The sequence below is a fragment of the Lactuca sativa genome, chromosome 4 (assembly GCF_002870075.4).
Source record: "Lactuca sativa cultivar Salinas chromosome 4, Lsat_Salinas_v11, whole genome shotgun sequence".
NCBI lineage: Eukaryota > Viridiplantae > Streptophyta > Magnoliopsida > Asterales > Asteraceae > Lactuca > Lactuca sativa.
In genome coordinates this window covers 250,540,294-250,560,703 of record NC_056626.2, presented here as the reverse complement: position 1 = coordinate 250,560,703, position 20,410 = coordinate 250,540,294, and the positions used below count along the sequence as shown (strand labels likewise).

Here is a 20,410-nt window from a genome sequence, read left to right as displayed (position 1 = left end):
CCCAAATGGACCATGCCGGGTCGGGTCAAGTCTTACCAATTATAGTTATGGACTTAGACATTAATCCAACAGTCTCCCACTTGGATAAGTCTAAAACTAATATTGTGTATGACTTCAGGAACCGACTGGCAATCGTAGCTCTCAAAAGCTTCTGTCGAACTCTGACCTTGTAGATGAACTCAGGCCTTTGTCAGTGACTTGTCCATTAGATAAGGGATCATATATTCCTCCATTCTAGATATCGTATGAACTGAGACACGGATTATAATCATTCTCTCTGTCTATTTGTTGTTTCCCGATTTCCGATTTATGACGACTGACTAATTGAACAAATCAAATCAGTCCTGGCCCGGTCGAGCACTCCCATTTGTCATCAACAAATCATCGAGGGGCCCACAGATATCGCTTTTATCCCGAAGGTAAAAGGAATGGATAAACTTCGACTCATATGGCTTGTTCTACTACTTGTTGAATCATACACAAAGGCACGTTTTATAGCACCGAGTTACCAAATACGTTTTCGTGCAATCAATGTACAACCAACTCATAGTAACAACTCATATCTCTAGGTTTGAAGAATATAAGATATTATCGTCTCATGATCACTCGCGATAAAATCCATGAAGTGATTCCAATGAGCGCGGGTTGAATCCAATACTCAGAACTTATGAGCACTCATGAGTGTTGTAGCCCTTTGACCAACACCTTAGACCTCTACAAGCCAACCCATGACAGTCTTAATTCATATCTACTTCCAACATATGACCGACTGTGGATGGTTTGAATAACTTAGTCATTCCAGAAGAATAACCTAGTTTATTGTGGAAGTCAAAACATGCAAAATGAAACACAATAATAATTGAATCCAATATGGTATCAAAACCTATGAACATAAATAAAACACCTTTTATTTATCACCATATGATTACACATTATTCATTGTATACTGTTTCAGCTATCAACTTTATTCTTCAACTTAAAACAATAGTTGTCCCATGCTCCAAGCATGTACACTATGTTTTCTAAACACTAGTCATGCCACACACCAAGTATGCATACTATGTTTGTCTATGATCTTTACTTTGTGAACTAGATCAATTGAACATAACTTCAATGATTCTCTTTTCACACTCCCAAATCCTTACTGCAAATGCAAGAATTCCAAATTCATGCCATTTACTGAAATCTATTAGATTCTAAACTTATATGCATTGATCCTCTTGTAATGATTATGCACAAAGTCAGAAAGACTTGACAACAATCATTACAGAGTATTCCAAAGGAGATCAGCTCCTTGGAAACATCCTTCTTGCATTAAGTTTCCTAATCTTACACAGATTGAATAATTACTAACTTTGAAACATTTCCAGATTCCATTTTGACTATCACTTCTGAACAAGAGTTGCCTCCATACAGACTATGTCAATATGGTCCTTCTAGAATTATCACTATACTTCCAATTGTCCTTGAGCAACCAATCTTTGGTAAACCTTAGATTATCCTTGACAGTTGTTTAATCCTTTTAGTCATATCCTGTTCTAAACCTTTTCCCTTCTTAATGCCCCAGTCATTTGGAAAATTTTAGAATGGATGAATATAGCACATGTAATCGATCCAATATCCGAAGCATATGGGACACGATTCATGATGTCTCACATAAAGACTAAACTAGTCTTTTGCTATAATATTTCCATTTCTATTTGCCAAGTTCTCATAATTCAGATTATGAAAAGGGATGCCGTAATCATAATCGAATTTTAGAACGCAAATAATGGACCCATATACAGAATTTCCTTATGTTGAGCCATTCCAACATGAAATTCATATATATATCCTTGACTAAATGATTAAAGCCTCATGATCTAAGCTTATAGATTTGAGATGAAGTATAATTTCCTCTCCCTTAATTATAGCAAAACAACTATTTCCCAATTGAAGCTTTTGTTTTCTATAATTAACATTGCTAGCTTGCAATACTTATCATAATTATCATGCTCCCACTAACATGATTATTAGCATAACACTTATGCTCCCACTAGCTTTGACATGTACTCAGAAATCAGCTGACTTTCTTACCAAAGTTCAGATTTCTGATACTAGATTGTTTTGATAAAACTTTATCAAAATCATACACCTTCCCTTAGATAGCACACTTGTGTGTCTAAACAATTATGAAGAGGGATGCCGTAATCATAATGGTTAGACCTTTTTGCCACTTCTCACAAGTCCAGGTTAGTGTGCCGGTAAACCACACACGCTCCACTAACGACTTTGAGAATGCAAATATCACAATTGCTATCTAGCTAAAATCTACTTAGTGAAAGTGTTTCCTCACCATCATTATCATGAATCGGAGAGAAACCTTATGACACTTAGATTTGTTGGTGTATGTGTTCTTATCCATGTGAATTGTCAAAACCATAGTCATAAGACAAGGATAATGACAAATCCAAACTCATATGGATTGAACTCAATCTATTTTCTTGCCGTCTGGCAGCTCAAGGGCCTGCCATTGCTTCCAAGTTGTTATGCAACCAATTGAGAACTCTAAAAACTCATATGCAAAGCCAACTTTAACTGGAATGGGCACAGAATATGTCAGTACGTTAGGTTATAAACCTCAAGTCGTGTGCTAGTGAAGAACTTCAGGTTTTTATACTTGATTAGTTCTTGAGACTTTCAAGACCTTTAAGACTCCCACTGTCCTCTTGACATATAAGACTCCCTTGTCAAACATCCAAGAGATAGTGCGGATTCTAATCAAGACAAACACTTCACACAATTGGCCTTAGTTGGTCTTTGTTTTATCCAAAACATCACAACTTACCAATTTTAAATGTACAAGAGTAGGAAACTTTTACTCTTACATTTGACAAGTGTTTTAAACCTTCTTTAAGACATGTCACTCAAGTTACAATCTTGGAGTATGACTCTAAAAATTGTTCTGGAACGAAGTATGACTCATCTTCTTGATTTAACCATTTCAACAATTCAAGTTCCTCTTCTTAGTCATAAGAATGCACTAAATTTTCCTTAGAGAACTAATTTTGATATGGTTTCTAAACCATTAAGATGATCACAAAACTGATACTAAAGTACTCTCCCATCTTTTCAGATTTGAGAAACTTTTATCCTTCTGCCTAAGTTGATTCTTCTTATTCGCTCTACCTTACATTGAAACTTTTCCAATGTCTCAGAATTATACTTTAGCCTGTAAGTATAACCATATTTACTGAGCTTTAGTAAACTATGACGAATAGTCTTATCAATCTTTTGTGGTGGACTTGACCAGTGCACAAGAATGTGTACTCGATCCCTTAGTCCTTCACTTGACTCACACATCCATGTGAACAAGTAATTTGTCTTAATTTTCCAATACTTGAAAGTTCTCATCCATCATGCTATACAACTTGCATGATTCCAAGTTTCGGTCCAATTGAAACTTGGGTGATGAGAATCATTCCTTATTTGGTAAATTTAGACACTACCACAAATGAAAGAATCAAATTCATATTTCCACATTTGCTCTTAATGGAATCTTATAAGCAACACAGATTTTCACAAATGCCATTGTAAGGATATTTTAAAATAAATAAAATCAAAAATTTTCTTTTATTTTAAAACTTTGCGGAAAAACTTATCCTTACAATCCATATGAAAAGTTGTTGTTATCTATTCCTAAGCAATATCTCATAACTCCTAAGAAGTAGCTCAAGAATCCAATCTTCAAACTACGCGATAGAAATCCATCTACGCGATCAGATTCAGCATATTCTTTCTTTAAGTTCCTTTACTTTTCTTTGACTCTTAAAACATCAACATGTGACCCAGTCACATCATGTAATAAGAATCTCATAATAGAAGTTAGATAGTGGACTTTACCTGAAGTAGAGTCAAACTTATTGACTTTAACATCCTTAGGTAAATTTGGCAACTTCGCAACCAATGCCCCTTTCTTTGGCAATATAAACATATGGACCCTTTGATAATGGTACACGGGACTATCACAGATTTAGCTTTTCTCTTTACCATTTGGTCAACCGAGTTGACTATGGCCGATCCCTTTCCATTGGGAAGAGAATGCTTTCCAGGATTTCCTGTGTCACTATTGTCAATGTCCATCAAGTTTTAAGGAAGTTGATCTTAACAAATAGATAATATCATTAAGGGTCTTGTCATAGTCTGTTTCATAGGTGTCCCAAAGGAACTCACTATGTGACTTAGAAAGTGATTGAACCACCAACTTTCTCAAGACTTTGACACCCAACTCTCCCGGCTTGTCAATATGTGACTACATCCCCAAGACTTGACCACACCTAGACCTTGCCTTGCCAATCGGGCTTGAGTGACCTTAAACTTTTCAAGAACTTGTGGGTTGGGGAGAATAATTGGAGGAGGTGAATGAAGTATGATTTCCAAGGGACATCATCTTCATTTAGGAAAGCTTGTTTCAAGAGATTTGGGAAGATCTTAAATGTCTAAACCAGACATCTTTTGGGAGATATTCAAGATAGTTGATCTTAAGTCCTTAATATAACACCCAATATGAAATATTAAGGCTAGGACCCAACAAACTATTTTATAACTTAGAAGAGGGATGTCGTAATCCAAGCTATAAAATATTTGAAGGTAGGTGAATGACGATTCACCAATTTCCACCAAGATAAACGAAATGTATTATTAGGTTTTAATTGGTTTTGAAACTCCTAGATCTTTTGAGATTCATTGAACTGTTCAATGGCATGTTTCAATCTCGAGTGTGCCCTTCAAGTTTTGTGACTGGGATGCCGAGGATCACAAAACAAGGTGTGAAGTAACCATGCAAATTACTTGGTACCCTTAAGTGTTTACCCCTCAATCGATGTGCCGGTTAACCACACACGCTCCATCGATACTATGATAAACATTAAGATACCCTTTTCCTACCTTGTTAAATACGAGTTAGTGTGCCGGTTAACAACACACTCTCCACTAACCGACTTAAAACAAAGTGCAAAGTGTAATTTCATGGATTAGCACCTTATTCACATTTTTCCTAAGTAACTAAGATTGGGTATGATTAAGAGTTTAGTTACTTATTATTTATCATTAATACTTTTAATGAAGGGAGCATTATAGTCCTGTCAAACCCGTTCGGCTAACGACCCTCCACCAGTCAAGCAAGCGGTGGGTGAGAGTGGACACCCATTAAGTTGCCATTTTATAGGCAACAACCTTATACCCACCTTATAGACCGGCTTTGTGAATGAGGCGTACTAGCGGTAAGACTGACTTTACTCTTATACATATATATATTATTAACTTATAATATTATAAAGTATAAGGGCTAATTTTAACTCTTTAAAATTCTAAGGGCTAACTTGGAATTAAAGTATTCATAAGTGAAAACTTTTCAAATTCCAAAACTTGAGGGCAAGTTTTGAAACTATTCAAAACTAATTAATTCCATAACTTATGTGTTTAAAGTAGTTTTAATCCAAAAACTCTTCAAGTTCCATAACTTGAGGACAAGTTATGGAAGACTTTAAACTAATAAAAGAATTAACTTTTCTTTATCTTATAACTTATGGAATTAATTAAGGTTACACTTATTTATTTATTTATTTATTTATTTAATGAAGAGACTCTTGGTCCTCCATAACTTGAGGACAAGTTATGAAGTCATAAAACCATTTAATTAGAACTAGACTCTTCATTTTTTAACCTTTGCCAACTTTTATGAGTTTTATGAAACTTAAATGTGACTTTTCATATAACTTGAGGACAAGTTACAAAAACACATTTTAGAATCAACTCTTAGATTAATTTGGATTGAAAACAACTATTTCACTCAACTTTTCTATTAATCTAAGCAACTCATAAGAAAAAGATAATTCAAATCAAACTTTTTCATGTAATTAGTCTAAACCTTAAACTAATACAAAACATGAATCTATTGACAATTATCTTTGAAATTGGATTAGCATGAACATTACCACATCAAAAACAAGTTTATTAGTTCAAAAACATCTTAGGGTAATGTTCCTAGTCCAATTCCAGCCAAAAAGGTCGAATTTATGCTGTCTGGGGGTCCAACTCGTCGAGTGCACGAACCAACTCGGCGAGTTGGATGTTTTTTGCCTTGGACTCGGCGAGTCCATTCATGGACTCGGCGAGTCTGCTGGGCAGACAGCATCAAAACTCGATTTTCCAGCATCTTTTGCAAGTATAACAAGAAAACAAGCCTAGGCTCTGATACCACTGTTGGGTTTTGAGCATTCTAACACTCCTAAGTGTACATGCAACCCTAAATACCTTGGATCTATGTTTTTTCTATTATACATGCAAATAAGAACTTCCAAGGTATTATCCTAATCTAGCATACAAAACAATGAGTGTAAAATGAGTGTAACAAGATAGAATACATACCTTTTTGATGTAGAAAGTCTTCATGAAGCTTGAGTGCCTAGTGCCCCAAGTGTGACACCTCAAATGGTTCACACAACACCAAATACACTTGGAATAACTTGAGAGAAATCTACACTTTATGAAATCGGCTAGCCCTTCTATTACTCACACTAGTGGCCGATTTTTGTCAAGAATAATATCTTTATATAGTGTTAGAATTAGGGTAAACCCTAATTGTCATGACTTTCCATTTCCTTGGATCCATGGGTTCAAATACACCATGGAGCATCCATGGACCATCCTATGGGTTTTAGCCCAACTTGATTATCCATGGAGCATTAGCCCACTATACAAGTATGGATGATTTACACAATCAACCCATATATTTAATTAGTCTTCTTTTGATCACTTAATTAATCCTAGATTAATTATTGATAAATACTAATTAAATAATCTTATTATTCTTATTATTAATATACTAGAACTTATAATATATTAATAACCATAAGTGTCTTATTTCTTTCATTATAGTCTATCCAAGTGTATGATGCCATGCAACCCAAATGGACCATGCCGGGTCAGGTCAAGTCTTACCAATTATAGTTATGGACTTAGACATTAATCCAAGAGTTGTGTGAACCAATTGAGGTGTCACACTTGAGGCACTAGGCACTCAAGCTTCATGAAGACATTCTACATCAAAGAGGTATGTATTTTATCTTGTTATATTCATTATTTTTTATGCTAGATTAGGATAATACCTTGGATGTTCATAATTGCATGTATAATAGAGAAAACATAGATCCAAGGTATTTAGGGTTGCATGTACACTTAGGTGTGTTAGAATGCTCAAAACCCTTCACTCTCCGCATACCATGCTACGTCCCACTTCTTTCAGGGCCACCAGTAATCAGGGCAAAGATCTCGGTACATCTTCGTCGCCCCAGGATGGATGGAGAACCTCGACTTATGGGCCTCATCCATTAGAACCTGCCGTACTCCGCCCCAGTACGAGACCCATACCCTCCGATGCAGGGTCAGCGATCCTCAGCTATCATATTCAAACGAGGCCATCCGGCCTACAATCCTCTCACGCTTCTTGCGTTCTTCCTTTAGGCCCTTAACCTGCGCCTCTATAATCTGCTCCAACAATGGAGTGATCACCGTCATCCTCAAGCATGAATATCTAATCATAGCCGCTACCGCCTTGTGGCTCAGAGCGTCGACCACCGCATTGGCCTTTCTCAGGTGGTAAAGGATCTCACAGTCATAATCCCTTACCACATCTAACCACTGACGCTGCCTCATGTTCATATTTGGTTGATCCATGAGTTACCTCAAAATCTTGTGGTCCGTGTAAATGGTACAACGGACCCCATAGAGGTAGTGTCGCCAAATCTTGAGGGCGAATACCACAGCCCTCAGCTCTAAATTGTGCGTCGGATAGTTAGCCTCGTGAGGCTTCGGTTGTCTCGAGGCATAACCTATTACATGACCCCACTACATCAACACTGCTCCCATGCCTGTGATCAAAGCATCATAGTAGACTACAAAGTCATCTACACCCTCTGGAAGAGTGAGAATTGGTGCCTCGCACAACCGCTGCTAGAGTGTCTCAAAGGTTGCCTGCTGCTCAGGTCCCCAGCGAAAAACCACTAACTTCTTGGTCATTCGGGTCAACGGAACTACAATCTTGGAGAAGTCCTAAAAAATCTCCTGGAATACCCTGCCAAACCTGGGAAACTTTGAATCTCAGTTGGAGACCTCAGAATCTCCCACTGCATCACGGCCTCTATCTTTTCCGGATCGACCAAAATACCCTTCTGGTTGACGAGATGCTCAAGGAACTGCACCTCGCGCAGCCAAAACTCACACTTGGAGAACTTCGCAAAAATTTGATCCTTCCTCAGTGTCTCTAGCACCTCTCTTAGGTGCTCCTCATGCTGCTTCTAAGTCTTGGAGTAAACCAAGATGTCATCAATGAAGAGTATTACAGATCGATACAGCATCGGTATGCACACGCGGTTCATGAGGTCCATGAACGTGGCTGGAGCATTGGTGAGCCCAAACGGCATCACCATAAACTCATAATGACCATAACAAGCCCTAAAGGCGGTCTTCTGCACATCATCATCCCTGACTCGCATCTGGTGATACCCTGACCGTAAATCAATCTTGGAGAACCACGATGCTCCCTGAAACTGGTCAAACAAATCATCTATCCTCTAAAGTGGGTAACGGTTCTTCATTGTTACCTTGTTCAGCTCCCGGTAGTCTATGCACATGCGATGTGACCCATCCTTCTTCTTCACAAACAGGATCGGGGCTCCCCATGGTGAACTACTCGGCCTAATAAAACCCTTGTCTAGTAGCTCTTGCAGCTGCGTAGACAAATACTGCATCTTGGGAGGAGCCAACCAATATGGTGCCTTGGCTATCGGAGCCGCACCAGGGACCAAGTCAATCCTAAACTCAACCTGTCTCTCTAGAGGTATCCTAAGTAAATCCTTCGGGAATACATCCGGGTACTCTCGTACTATTGGTACATCATCAATTGTCACCTTACCCTTCTCCCGGGTATCCATGACATAGGCGACGTACCCTGCGTAACCCTGTTGAAGGTGGCGCCTCGCTCTCGCTGCTGAACATAAAACCAGTTCGCATTGTGGCCTCTCGCCCTGGATCACTAACTCTCCCCACTAAGAGTGTGAACCCTCACTAGCTGCAGCTTACAGTCAATCACTGCGTCATTGGGGCTCAACCAATCCATACCCACTATAACCTTGTTCCCTCGCAGGCGAATAGTAACTAGATCTACGAAAAACTGATCATCAAACAACTGAAGCGTACATCCTCTGTGAACCCTCGTGACCCTGATGGTCCTATCATATGTTATCTCTACATCAAGTGGGCAATCCAGCTCCCCCGGAGCTCTACTAAATCGCTTGTTAAGCGCGAGCGACACAAAAGATCGGGTGGCACCCAAATCAAACAGTACCAAAGTTGATATATCGTTCACTAAGAACGATCCTATAATAAAACATATAAACATAAGTAGCAAACAATATCAATAAAGTGATAATAGAAAGTTACATACCTGTCACCATGTCAGGAGTTGCTCGTGCCTCCTCTGCAGTAAGCTGAAAAGCCCTGCTCCGTGTCGTAGGCGCCTCATCCCGGACCTGACGGCCATCTGTAATCCTCAATGTGGCAGGAGAAGGTGTCACCACCTTCCCTGCTACTGCTAAACTCAGGCACTGGGACCTCTTGTGTCCTCTCTAATTGCACTAAAAGCAAATCAGATCTGATGTTGCTGTGGTGGTGGTAGTGGCTGTGTAATCTCGGCTCACATGACCAATTCGACCACACTTGTAGCAGCCCGATCTCCCTGCCTTGCACGTTCCCTCGTGCATCCTGCCGCATTTTCCACAACAGATGTGGTTCTGCTGGCTCCGAGATCTATGATCTGATACCTTGGGCTTCTTTCCCGCACTCGTTGACTAACTCCCCTCTAGTATCCTCTTCCTCTCCATCTCTAAATCCAACTCTCACTCTCGAGCCCTAGCAATTATGTCCTCTAGCATCTTACAGCTGGAACAGCTCACAAACTGTCTAATATCACTCCTCGGCATCTCATGGTACCGATCCTTCTTCATCTCCTCGTCCGCCACATACTGCGGAACAAGAAGGGCTCTTTCTTTGAACTTGGCGGTGATCTCTGCCACTGTCTTCGTAGTCTGGTGGAGGTCCTGAAACTCTCTGGAAAGTTGTTGCACCTCTATCACGGGTGCAAACTCGTCCCTAAACCGAGTCTTAAAGTCACTCCATGTCATGGCATCAAGAGCTGCATCATTACCCATGGCATGTCCAACCACCTCCTACCAGTCACATTTCATGTCCTTCAGAAGACAGGACGCTACTCTAACCTTGTCCCCTTCGGGACATCTGCTGTTGCGGAATGCGTTGGCGACATCAGCTAACCATCAATTACTCACAATGGGGTCTCGAGAACCATGATAGTTGGGAGCTACACATGCTTTGAACTCCTGGAAATTGAGTGTGCACGACCCCATCATGGTCGCCACCTCATTACGGAAAGCACTCAATCTCTCATCCACAAGCTCCATGATACCCTAGTTGATCAAACCGAAGATCACAGGAGTCTGCTCAAGAATACTGCACGTGATCTCTAAGGAGATGAACTCCCTAGTCTACTCGTCTAGCTAGTCAGCTCCAGAGCCTGAGCATTATCCCTCACCGGCACCTGAACTGCCAACTGTTGGTCTAGGGCATAAAACCACCATTCTAAAAAACATATCATAACAAACATCAGAATACTAAACATAACTCGAGAGATCTCACACACTACAAGTTCCCTAGATTTATCTCAGCCCTCCTTGATTCAAGTACGGATCATCTGCTTTCATTAGTACGGGCTCATACTACCTTCCACATCTATGTGTACTTCCCTCAAGAACTGCATTGACTCTCCAAGTCCCTTTTACTACTACTGCTTCACACGCTACTCTCATCCTAGGCTTGCCCTAGGGTAATCACCATCCCACTCTCTGCCATCAGTTACATAAGAAGTCCCTGCTATCTTCCCCTAACTAGCTCGCGAATACTATTACATATCACTAAGACTAGATAATTCTTCGAATGAGAGGTTCTACCCTACAATGGTTAGAATCAAACGAGAGCTGCGAAATAAAGCTAAACCTAACCTTCTAAAATTATTTAGTCCTTGAAATATGTAACTTAACATATTCGTTTATTAGTTAGTAAAAGATAACTAGAATTCCTAAAAGCACAAAGCAAGCAATATTTAAGCATTGAGTACACATAATGAAGCATATACTTCACATGCTATCCCTAACTAATCTGTACTAGCATGCAGTTCTCATAAGTTGATACACTTATAACAGGCACACAAGGCACCCTTCCTAGATCCTTAGTCCTAATCTAGCATGTAGTTCTCATAAAGTTGATAATCATATCATAACATAAACTTGTATGGGTAATTTGGGGGTACTTACTTGAGCTTGGTTGATTGCATGCACCACACCCTTTTCTCTTTTCAAAGTTCTTTTCTTTTCTCAAAATTATTTTCTCTTTTCTAAATTCTTTTTATAAAAATGATTTCCTTTTGAAAATTTTCATATCAAGTCCTTAGTTTGAGTTTAGACACAATCGAGAGTGTGCCCGAATCCCTCAAACCAAGGCTCTGATACCAACTTGAAACATCCCAAAATACGGTCCAAAAATTTCGTTTTTAAATCATTATTAAAACCATAAACATCATCGCCATAGTATAAAATCATAAACCATGTGTCTCAAAATATCATAATATCTGTCAACATATCAAAATTTCATATCAATTATCAGAGTAAATCTCCAAATCTAGAAAATTGTGATGTATGTCATGCGATCATCCTGAGCCCTTCCCTTTGCTAGCTGAAGTATCTGAAACCAAACTAAAAATTGTAAGCATGAAGCTTAGTGAGTTCCCCCAAACTACCACATACCATACACATATATCATATAACAGATAACACAACTATGGGACACTGCCCAGCTGCATTGGGACGAACCCGGTATTGGACTAATGCCCGGCATCGGGCTCACCCCGGTATATCACCACATCTGGCATCGAGCTCACCCCGGCATCGGGCTTGCCCTGACATCAGGCTTACCCCGACACATGCACAACATATCATATATCATAAACACATAACATAAGCATATAACATACATCGGGCTTACCTCGGCATCGGACTGAAGCCTAAAACGCATAACAGATATCATATAAACTAACATGCATCAGGCTTGCCCCGTCATCGAGCTCACCCAGGAACAAATAACACATAACAGATACACTAACATACATTGAGTTTTCCTTGGCATCGGGCTTGCCCCAAAACACATAACACATAACATGCATGAATCACAAAGACATCAAGCATACATATACTCTTCTCGGGACCGCCCCGGCATCGGACCGTAGTCCGGAACTACTAACAACTAAATAGGTCGGCATTATGACCTTAGACTCGTTCCTACTGGAAGAGGACTCACCTCTCAAACTAGATGCTGAATTTATGCGTGAGGAATCTCTGCTGGCAGCTCCCACGACTCTCCGACTAGCTCTATACAATATTACTTAGTCAAAAAACTAAAAATCCATCTAAGGGTAAAATGACCATTTTACCCCCGGTCAAAGTCCATACTCTGGTCAAAGTCAACATTCTGGGTTGACCAACTCGCTGAGTCAACCTTCCACTCGTTGAGTTCTATAACTCAGAAATCCTGGAATCACAACTCAACTTGCCGAGTCGCTCCACTGAGTCGTCGAGTCCAATCGAACTGCTCAGTCGCGACTTGGCTAATCCACTTGTTGAGTCCCTCTACAAACTCGTCGAGTTCTACTATAAACTGGAATCAAGACAACACGACTCGATGAGTCCTTCTATCCGATTGGCCATCTTAACAGATTAAGCCCTTGCTCTCTAGATCTATAGTCCATACTTCAGTTGTTCACTGGGAATGACCTTTCTAAGGATAAAGTTTCCAACTTTACCCGTTGATAACTCTTTTTGAAGGGTTTAGCTAAAACCCTAATTCCTTTAGGACATGGATCTTGTCCAAAAATCCTTAGAATCTCAAATCCACGTATGCAAACCTAGATCTAAGGCCTAGCTATCAGATAACTACGAAAAGTCTCAAGCTTGCTTCCATGCATGGCCTTTTTGAGCTCAAAAGGCCATAAATACGTCTCTAGCACTTGCATGGGGCTCTAAGGACATAAAGTTTGCACCTTTATGTATTCACATCCCCTCTAGGCACTAGATCTAGAAGAGTAACTCTTGGGTCGATCCTTTCCTACAAGCTAGCAAATCTCGGACTAAAACCCACATAAAGAGGTCATAAATAGAACTAAGAAGAGAATGATCAAGTTTAAAGCTTTATTACCAGAGAGTGCAGCAAAAGGGATGAAACTTCTGGATCTATTGTTTCTCTCTTGAGTCCTCTAACTTATTCTTCTTCCACAAGCTTCAAAAGGCATAAATAACACTCAAAATGGCAAGGAATAGCTCATGATCACTATAGGTGGATTAGGGTTTTGAGGTGATGGAGGTTACGATGGAGGTCGGATATGATGCTTAAATAGGGTGCAACCCCTAAAGATTAGGGTTTCATCTAGCCTGTCTTACTCGTCGAGTCAGGGTTGCGACTCGTCAAGTAGCTCACTTAAAACCAGCGCATATATTGCCTTCTACTCGACGAGTTAGGGCCACTAACTTGTCGAGTAGCCCTTCAAAAATGAATAAATAAATGAGTTAAGTGCATACCAGGGACCAGGCATTACAAAATAATTATTTATATGGAAATGGTCCCTATAAATTACATAAATGGTCCGCACTTTACAAAAACTTACAGAAACAACCCTTATGTTGGAAACAAAATACAAAAATAATCTTTGTGATGTTGTTTAAAGATTCATATACATAATTGTGTTTAAATTTTGTGTTTAACAAAATTATAGAAATGATTGTGTCAAATAGTAAATTATATAAATGGTTTCTATGTTTCAAAAAATTGCAGAGATGGTCTCTACCTATTACAAAACTAAATAAATATTTTGTTCTTTTCAAGAATAAGAAAAATACACATTGACTAAAAGCAAAATTAGAAAATCTATCCTTATATTTTACAAAACTATAAAATGGTCACTGTCTTATAACGAATTTACATAAATAATCCGTGTATAAGAGAATAATCAAAAGGTTATATCAAACCTAGCTTCCTCTAGCTTAGCACACTAAACCATGTTTTAAGTATCAAGTAAACGTACAAAATATCTTTTATATATATATATATATATATATATATATATATATATATATATATATATATATATATATATATATATATATATATATATATATATATATATATATATATATATATATATATATATATATATATGGGAAATCTCCGGAAAAGTCCCAAAATTTTACCCTAATTTACAAAAAAGTCCCAAACTAAAATTGGTTTATGAAAAAGTCCCAAAAACCGGTGAAAATGACGAGTTATCCCTATTTTCTCGGTTTACCGGTTTCATTACTTACCCGGAAACATTAAAGTCCCATTATTTTACCATTATTTTCATTAAAGTCCTATTATTTTATAATAATTTGGGACTTATTCGTAAATTATGGTAAAATAATGAGACTTTTTTAAAACCGGTTAAGTAATGAAACCGGTAAACCAGGGAAATAGGGCCAAATCGTCATTTTTACCGGTAATTAAGACTTTTTCATAAACAAATTTTAGTTTTGGACTTTTTTGTAAATTAGGGTAAAATATTGGGACTTTTCCGGAGATTTTCCTATATATATATATATATATATATATATATATATATATATATATATATATATATATATATATATATATATATATATATATATATATATATATATATATATATATATATGCAACTGGACTAAGAAACTAAAGTTCTTTTTTGCAACCAAGTAACCCAACTCATCATAGATTTAATACACCTATTAGAAATCTAAAAAATGTCATACTACCACCTTATCGAAAATCAAGAATTTCTGAGGCAAAACCATCCCAAAAATATTGGATATAAGAGAACTAAAATAAACCAAAAAATTATCATTACCACATCATCGAACGCTTTTCGTGGACCGCGAGTCAACCTAATTGAGTCCAACCACGAAACTAAAGACTGAACAGTAACCAAGTTAGGAATCTGCACTCCCGACCAAACCACAATACAATCCCACAAGTCTAGGTAACATTTTTTTAAGTAACATATAAAAAGGTTATCTATCATCTAAACTCCACACAACCTATAAAAAGGTTATCAATCATCTAAGTAACATTTTTTAGATCGAAATCATATATTTAAATTAAGTTAAATATTGACATTTTCATTACATTCAAAGGACAAAAAACTTATTTTAAATCCTTTTTATGTTGATATTGTATTTTTCAAAAGAATTATATATTGTATTTTAATTTCTTTTTTATTTTAATAAATTTGACATTGAAGTTTCAACTCGAAATGACAAACATGATACCTAAAAGGTTTTTGATATAAATGAAAACAAAAGATAATAGAGCCTGCATTTAAAAAAATAAAATAAAAATTATTTGATGATTTTTTTTTTGGATACGACAATTTTATTAAAAGTTCAACTAGCAATGAGCCAGAAGGAGCAAAAACGTGATACATGGGTTCAAAAACATCAAAATGGAGAGAAAGCCCAAACAAGACAAATTACTCATGAGATACTTGAGATCGACTCGTTAAATGCTCGACTCGAGACCAATGTTAAATGAGCTAGATTCAAGTTTGAGCTTAATATTAGGCCCGTTTATTAAACGGGCTTAAGTTCGAGCCTGTATCGCTAAGACTGTATTACTAAGATTGATTATGCTCGGAAGCCTAAATGAACCTATATATAATATAATTTATTAATATTGTTATTGATGGGTTTTATACAAAAGAACATCATATGTGCTCATGCAAACCCTAATGCTTGGATCTAGGTTTCTCTATTGTACATGCAATTCATCCAAGACTCAAGAACCCTAATCTAGCATATGGATTTCGAAATTATCACATAAGAGCGGATCTAGATGATTAACTCTTCTTCAATGGCTTGAATCTTCTTGTCTTTGGAGCTTAGAGTCACAAGTGTCACTCCTCTAATGGCTTACAAACACCAAAAGCAAGAAGATGACCTATGAGAATGAGGAGGAGCACCAAAAATGACCTAGGGTTCTTCCAAGAGAGTTCTCCACGTTTTTGAGGCCATAGGGGTCTTTATATAGTGAGGCTATTAGGGTTTTCAACTAGGAAATCCTAATTTGACTGCTTAGGCCCTAAGCAGCCCATGGACTCCCTTTAGAACACCCCTTGGACGATTTCTTTATGGGCTTCCCATAGAATTCGTCCAACTTATGTTCGAAGGTGATCCATAGCCCAATTGCAACTATCTTATAATTACAATTACAGTCCCCTAAGTTTAATTAATGTATTTTGGTCACAAACTAACTATCAATTAATTCGTGACTAATATTAATTAAACAATATGATTTCTCCTTTAATATATTATTCATATAATATATTAATAAACCATAATTAATCCTCTTTCTCCATAAATCATCCTATCAAGTTGCTTTGGTGAAGGCAACCCAAAAGGACCATGCACAACCGGGTCAAGTACATATCAAATATAGTTACGGGCATAGACATTAATCCAAAAGTTATATGTGAAATAAAAACATATTTAAGGAATTAGAGATTTAGAGTATTAGTAAACGAGCTTCTTAACGACCTCGGACCAAGCTTTAACTTATTTAGGCTTATTCGACAAAAAACGAGTCGAGCTTGTATGATTCTTCACGAGCTTGAGCCGAGCTCCATACGACAACGCTCGTATCGATTCGAGCTCAAGCTCGAACCCCTTATAACTAAAATGAGCCCGAGTTGAGCCTGACCAAGCTTGGGTTTGGCTCTGCTCGTTTGCACCCCTAACATTAATTAGTCTAACTATAGTTTATAGAAATACCCTTAAATTCACACGACCCAAAAACCATAGAGATAACATTATCAATCACCTTTACAAGGAGGGTTTGATTTCATTAAAAACCAAGTTGTTGCTGGCTATCCAAATACACCAAAGAAAACCATAGATAATGATTGCCCTCGGAAAAAATTAGTATTAAACTTCATCTTCTACTATCTAATGTGGAATTTATGGACGACAAGAAACGATAAGGTGTTTAAAACATAATGATTTAACACCAAGATTGTTGATGATGTCATTCCCCTTTCATACATTTGGTGCAAAAACGTGTAAATCTTGATTGTGGTCCTTGGGTAGGTTGGTATTGTTCGCCATTTAAACACCCCATCATGTTATCAATCGAACATTGTCTTATTTTCCCCACGTTTTAGTTTCTTACTAATCGTGGGGTTTATTTTTTATGTATATTATTTATGTTTCTAAAAAATGGAAAATGACTTAAAATGGCAATCAGTAACACAAAATTTGTTCTTTGGGTCATTAAACTTTTAATTGTATCAAATAAAGAAACTTACTTTTTATTTTGGTTTTAAATACCAACAATTATGATTTTATCGATTAAAAGGACAACAGACACCGTCATTTTCCTTGTCATATCTAAGCTAAAAGCCTATTGTAATCATTTTTCTCAAACCACAACCGATAACCATTAATAACGTCTTTTTGCTGCGTGAGTTTTTCATTTAATAAGTGAAAATCTATGTAGTTGAAGTTGTGGTTTGAAAAACTGACTACAATAGGTTTTTAGTTAGACGTGACAATGACAATGACGGTGTTCATTGTCAATAGAACCAAAATAAAAAAATTGGTTTGCTTATTGTATGCAATTAAAAGTTTATTGACCTAAATAATAAATTTTGGATTACTGATTGTCACTTTAAATTATTTTCCCTTAAAAAAAACTAGATAGAGAGAGTATTAAATAGTAAGATGTGTTTTGACATCAAATAAATAATTATATATCTTCGTTAAATTTATATTAGATGATAAATATTTCTTTTAAAAACGTTGTGTTAAATTTATAAAGACAATGACTGAATTCTTATGAAGAAGTGGCAATGATGGAGATGTCTTTTTGGTGAAAGTTTTAAGAGATGTGTTGGTTATTCGATCCAACAATGGAATGTTGGATTCTTTCAAATGGGTAAAATAGGTCCCTCTAAAACTCAATTTTTTATTTGGAAATTGATTCAAAATAGAATTCCTACTTTCTTGAGCTTAGTTAGGCCTGAAATTAATGTATCGTCTACATTATGTCCTTTTTGTAAAGAAATTTATGAGAGCATTGATCATGTTTTTTCTCCTGCTTTTCTTTCACTGCGGTTCTGTAGAGATGGCTGGTAAACCGGTATTCCCTTCTTATGAGGCTTCCTAATTCATGTGATGACATATTGGATATGCTCAATTCTACTGTAGGTAGCAAACAAATCAAGAAGCTGTGTTTTTCTCTCGTATACACCACTCTCTGGATGATATGAAAGGCTAGGAATACACTTGTTTTCAGAAACGAAATGCGAGCGATCATGATTACAACTGATGATATTACTTTAAACACTTTCAATTGGATCAAACATAGGTCTAATTGTAATTTCATTGATTGACATGCTTGAAACTCCTCCCCTATTTTAAATTGTTTCTTATAATTTGGCTAGAGCTCCTCGCTTGTGTTGTTGTTTGTTTGCTTTTCTGTTTTAATAATATGTTCGCCGTTAAAAAAGAAAACATAATATATCTTGTTCCAACATCATAAACGCATACACTAACAATGTCAAATACCAAACAACCGCTCCACTAGCACTTGACCTCTGTTCAAATAACACACTACAACTTGTTGCCGCTTTTCCTCTTATACACAGTTTTTAGCTAACAATAAAAACTATAAATGACGTCATATATGATATCTACTTGTATACTTGTCTCAGGTTTTCTCATATAAAAACTCTATTTTTTTTATAGATTCACAGAACAATCTCTCTTCTATTGTTTCTTTCAGTCAACGCAACCCTGCGCCAGCTCCACACATGGAAGGAGACGGCGGATGTTCACCCACGTCCAGCGGTGAAAAGAGAAAAAACAGAGACGTCGACAAACCCTACAGAGGGATAAGGATGAGGAAGTGGGGCAAGTGGGTGGCTGAGATTCGTGAACCCAACAAACGTTCACGTATTTGGCTTGGCTCATACTCCTCTCCCGTCGCTGCTGCTCGTGCGTATGACACCGCCGTCTTTTACCTCCGCGGCCCTTCCGCCAGTCTTAACTTTCCGGAATCCATAGGAGACGAGGGATTCCTCCATGACCTATCCGCTGACTCGATCCGAAGAAAAGCTACTGAGGTAGGAGCTAAAGTCGACGCCATCCAGAGCCAAAACCGCGGCCCAGAGCTCCACCACTTGCCGCCAAAATCATACTCCGGTCGTGTTTGCTTAAATCCGGACCTAAACGAGTACCCAAGTCCAGAATCTTCAGACGAAAGTTAGGAGTGAGAAAAAATCAATAATATTTGTTGATATGGATGGAAAGTGTCGATTTTAATTTCTTGATTTTGGTTTTTAAAGAAAGGTTAAAGATATTAGATTCATATCTATAGAGAGAGAGAGGGAGGAACACATAATCCGAAGGGGTTAGGCATGTTGATGCTCCCAAGGTTTCTTATTTACGATTTTTATGGTTTTCTTAGTTGATTTATTGATTAATAAATGTAAAATCAATCTACGGTTGTGGTTATTCTTGTAGTTTCTTCATGGCTTATCTCTTATTTATTTCACGCATACTTTTTTAATTATCAGTTATTATACGGCCAAGCATACATTTAATTGGTGTTTCTTGATAGAATGTATAAAAAGTTAGTACTAGCATAACGACCATATTTAAACTTAGGTGTGTGGATTAGTTTTTTAGCTTATTGCTTATAACTTATTTGTGGTGGGAATAAGCAATAAGCAATAAGCATAGGGATGGATGCTTATTAAAATTAGCTTATTTAGCTTAATATAAATAAGCTGGATTTTATCCAAACACTCAAATTAGCTTATTGTAGAAATAAACAATAAGCACCTCTTTTTTTCCTATCCAAACACCCCCTTAATGTTAAAGAAAATAATCAAAAGGTAGTTTTAAACAATAACAATAACAATACAATAACAATAACAATAATAACAATAACAATAAGGTACGTATGTCATAACTCCAGAAGTCCACATTTTGGTCTTTTGGATGTTAGGTCCCATAGGATGGGTCCTAGTCATGGAAGGATAAAATGGTCTTTTACCGAAGTAGGTCAACGAAAACCAAGACTTGTGTTTGGGGTTGTTACCTAATTCTAATTAGGGTTTATGATGAGTTATTTGGGAGTTTCAGTTTAGGCAGTTTGGGTGTGTGATTCGTTTGTCTAACATCAG

General features: G+C 37.3%; 1 protein-coding gene across 1 annotated transcript; it reads left to right on the top strand.

The window, feature by feature from the left end:
* Positions 1–18,810: 18,810 nt before the first annotated feature.
* Positions 18,811–19,744, top strand: LOC111912637 (ethylene-responsive transcription factor ERF010). The gene has a single exon (XM_023908391.3). The coding sequence runs from the start codon at positions 19,034–19,036 to the stop codon at positions 19,487–19,489; it is 456 nt and encodes a 151-aa protein (XP_023764159.1). The 5' UTR covers positions 18,811–19,033; the 3' UTR covers positions 19,490–19,744.
* Positions 19,745–20,410: the final 666 nt, after the last annotated feature.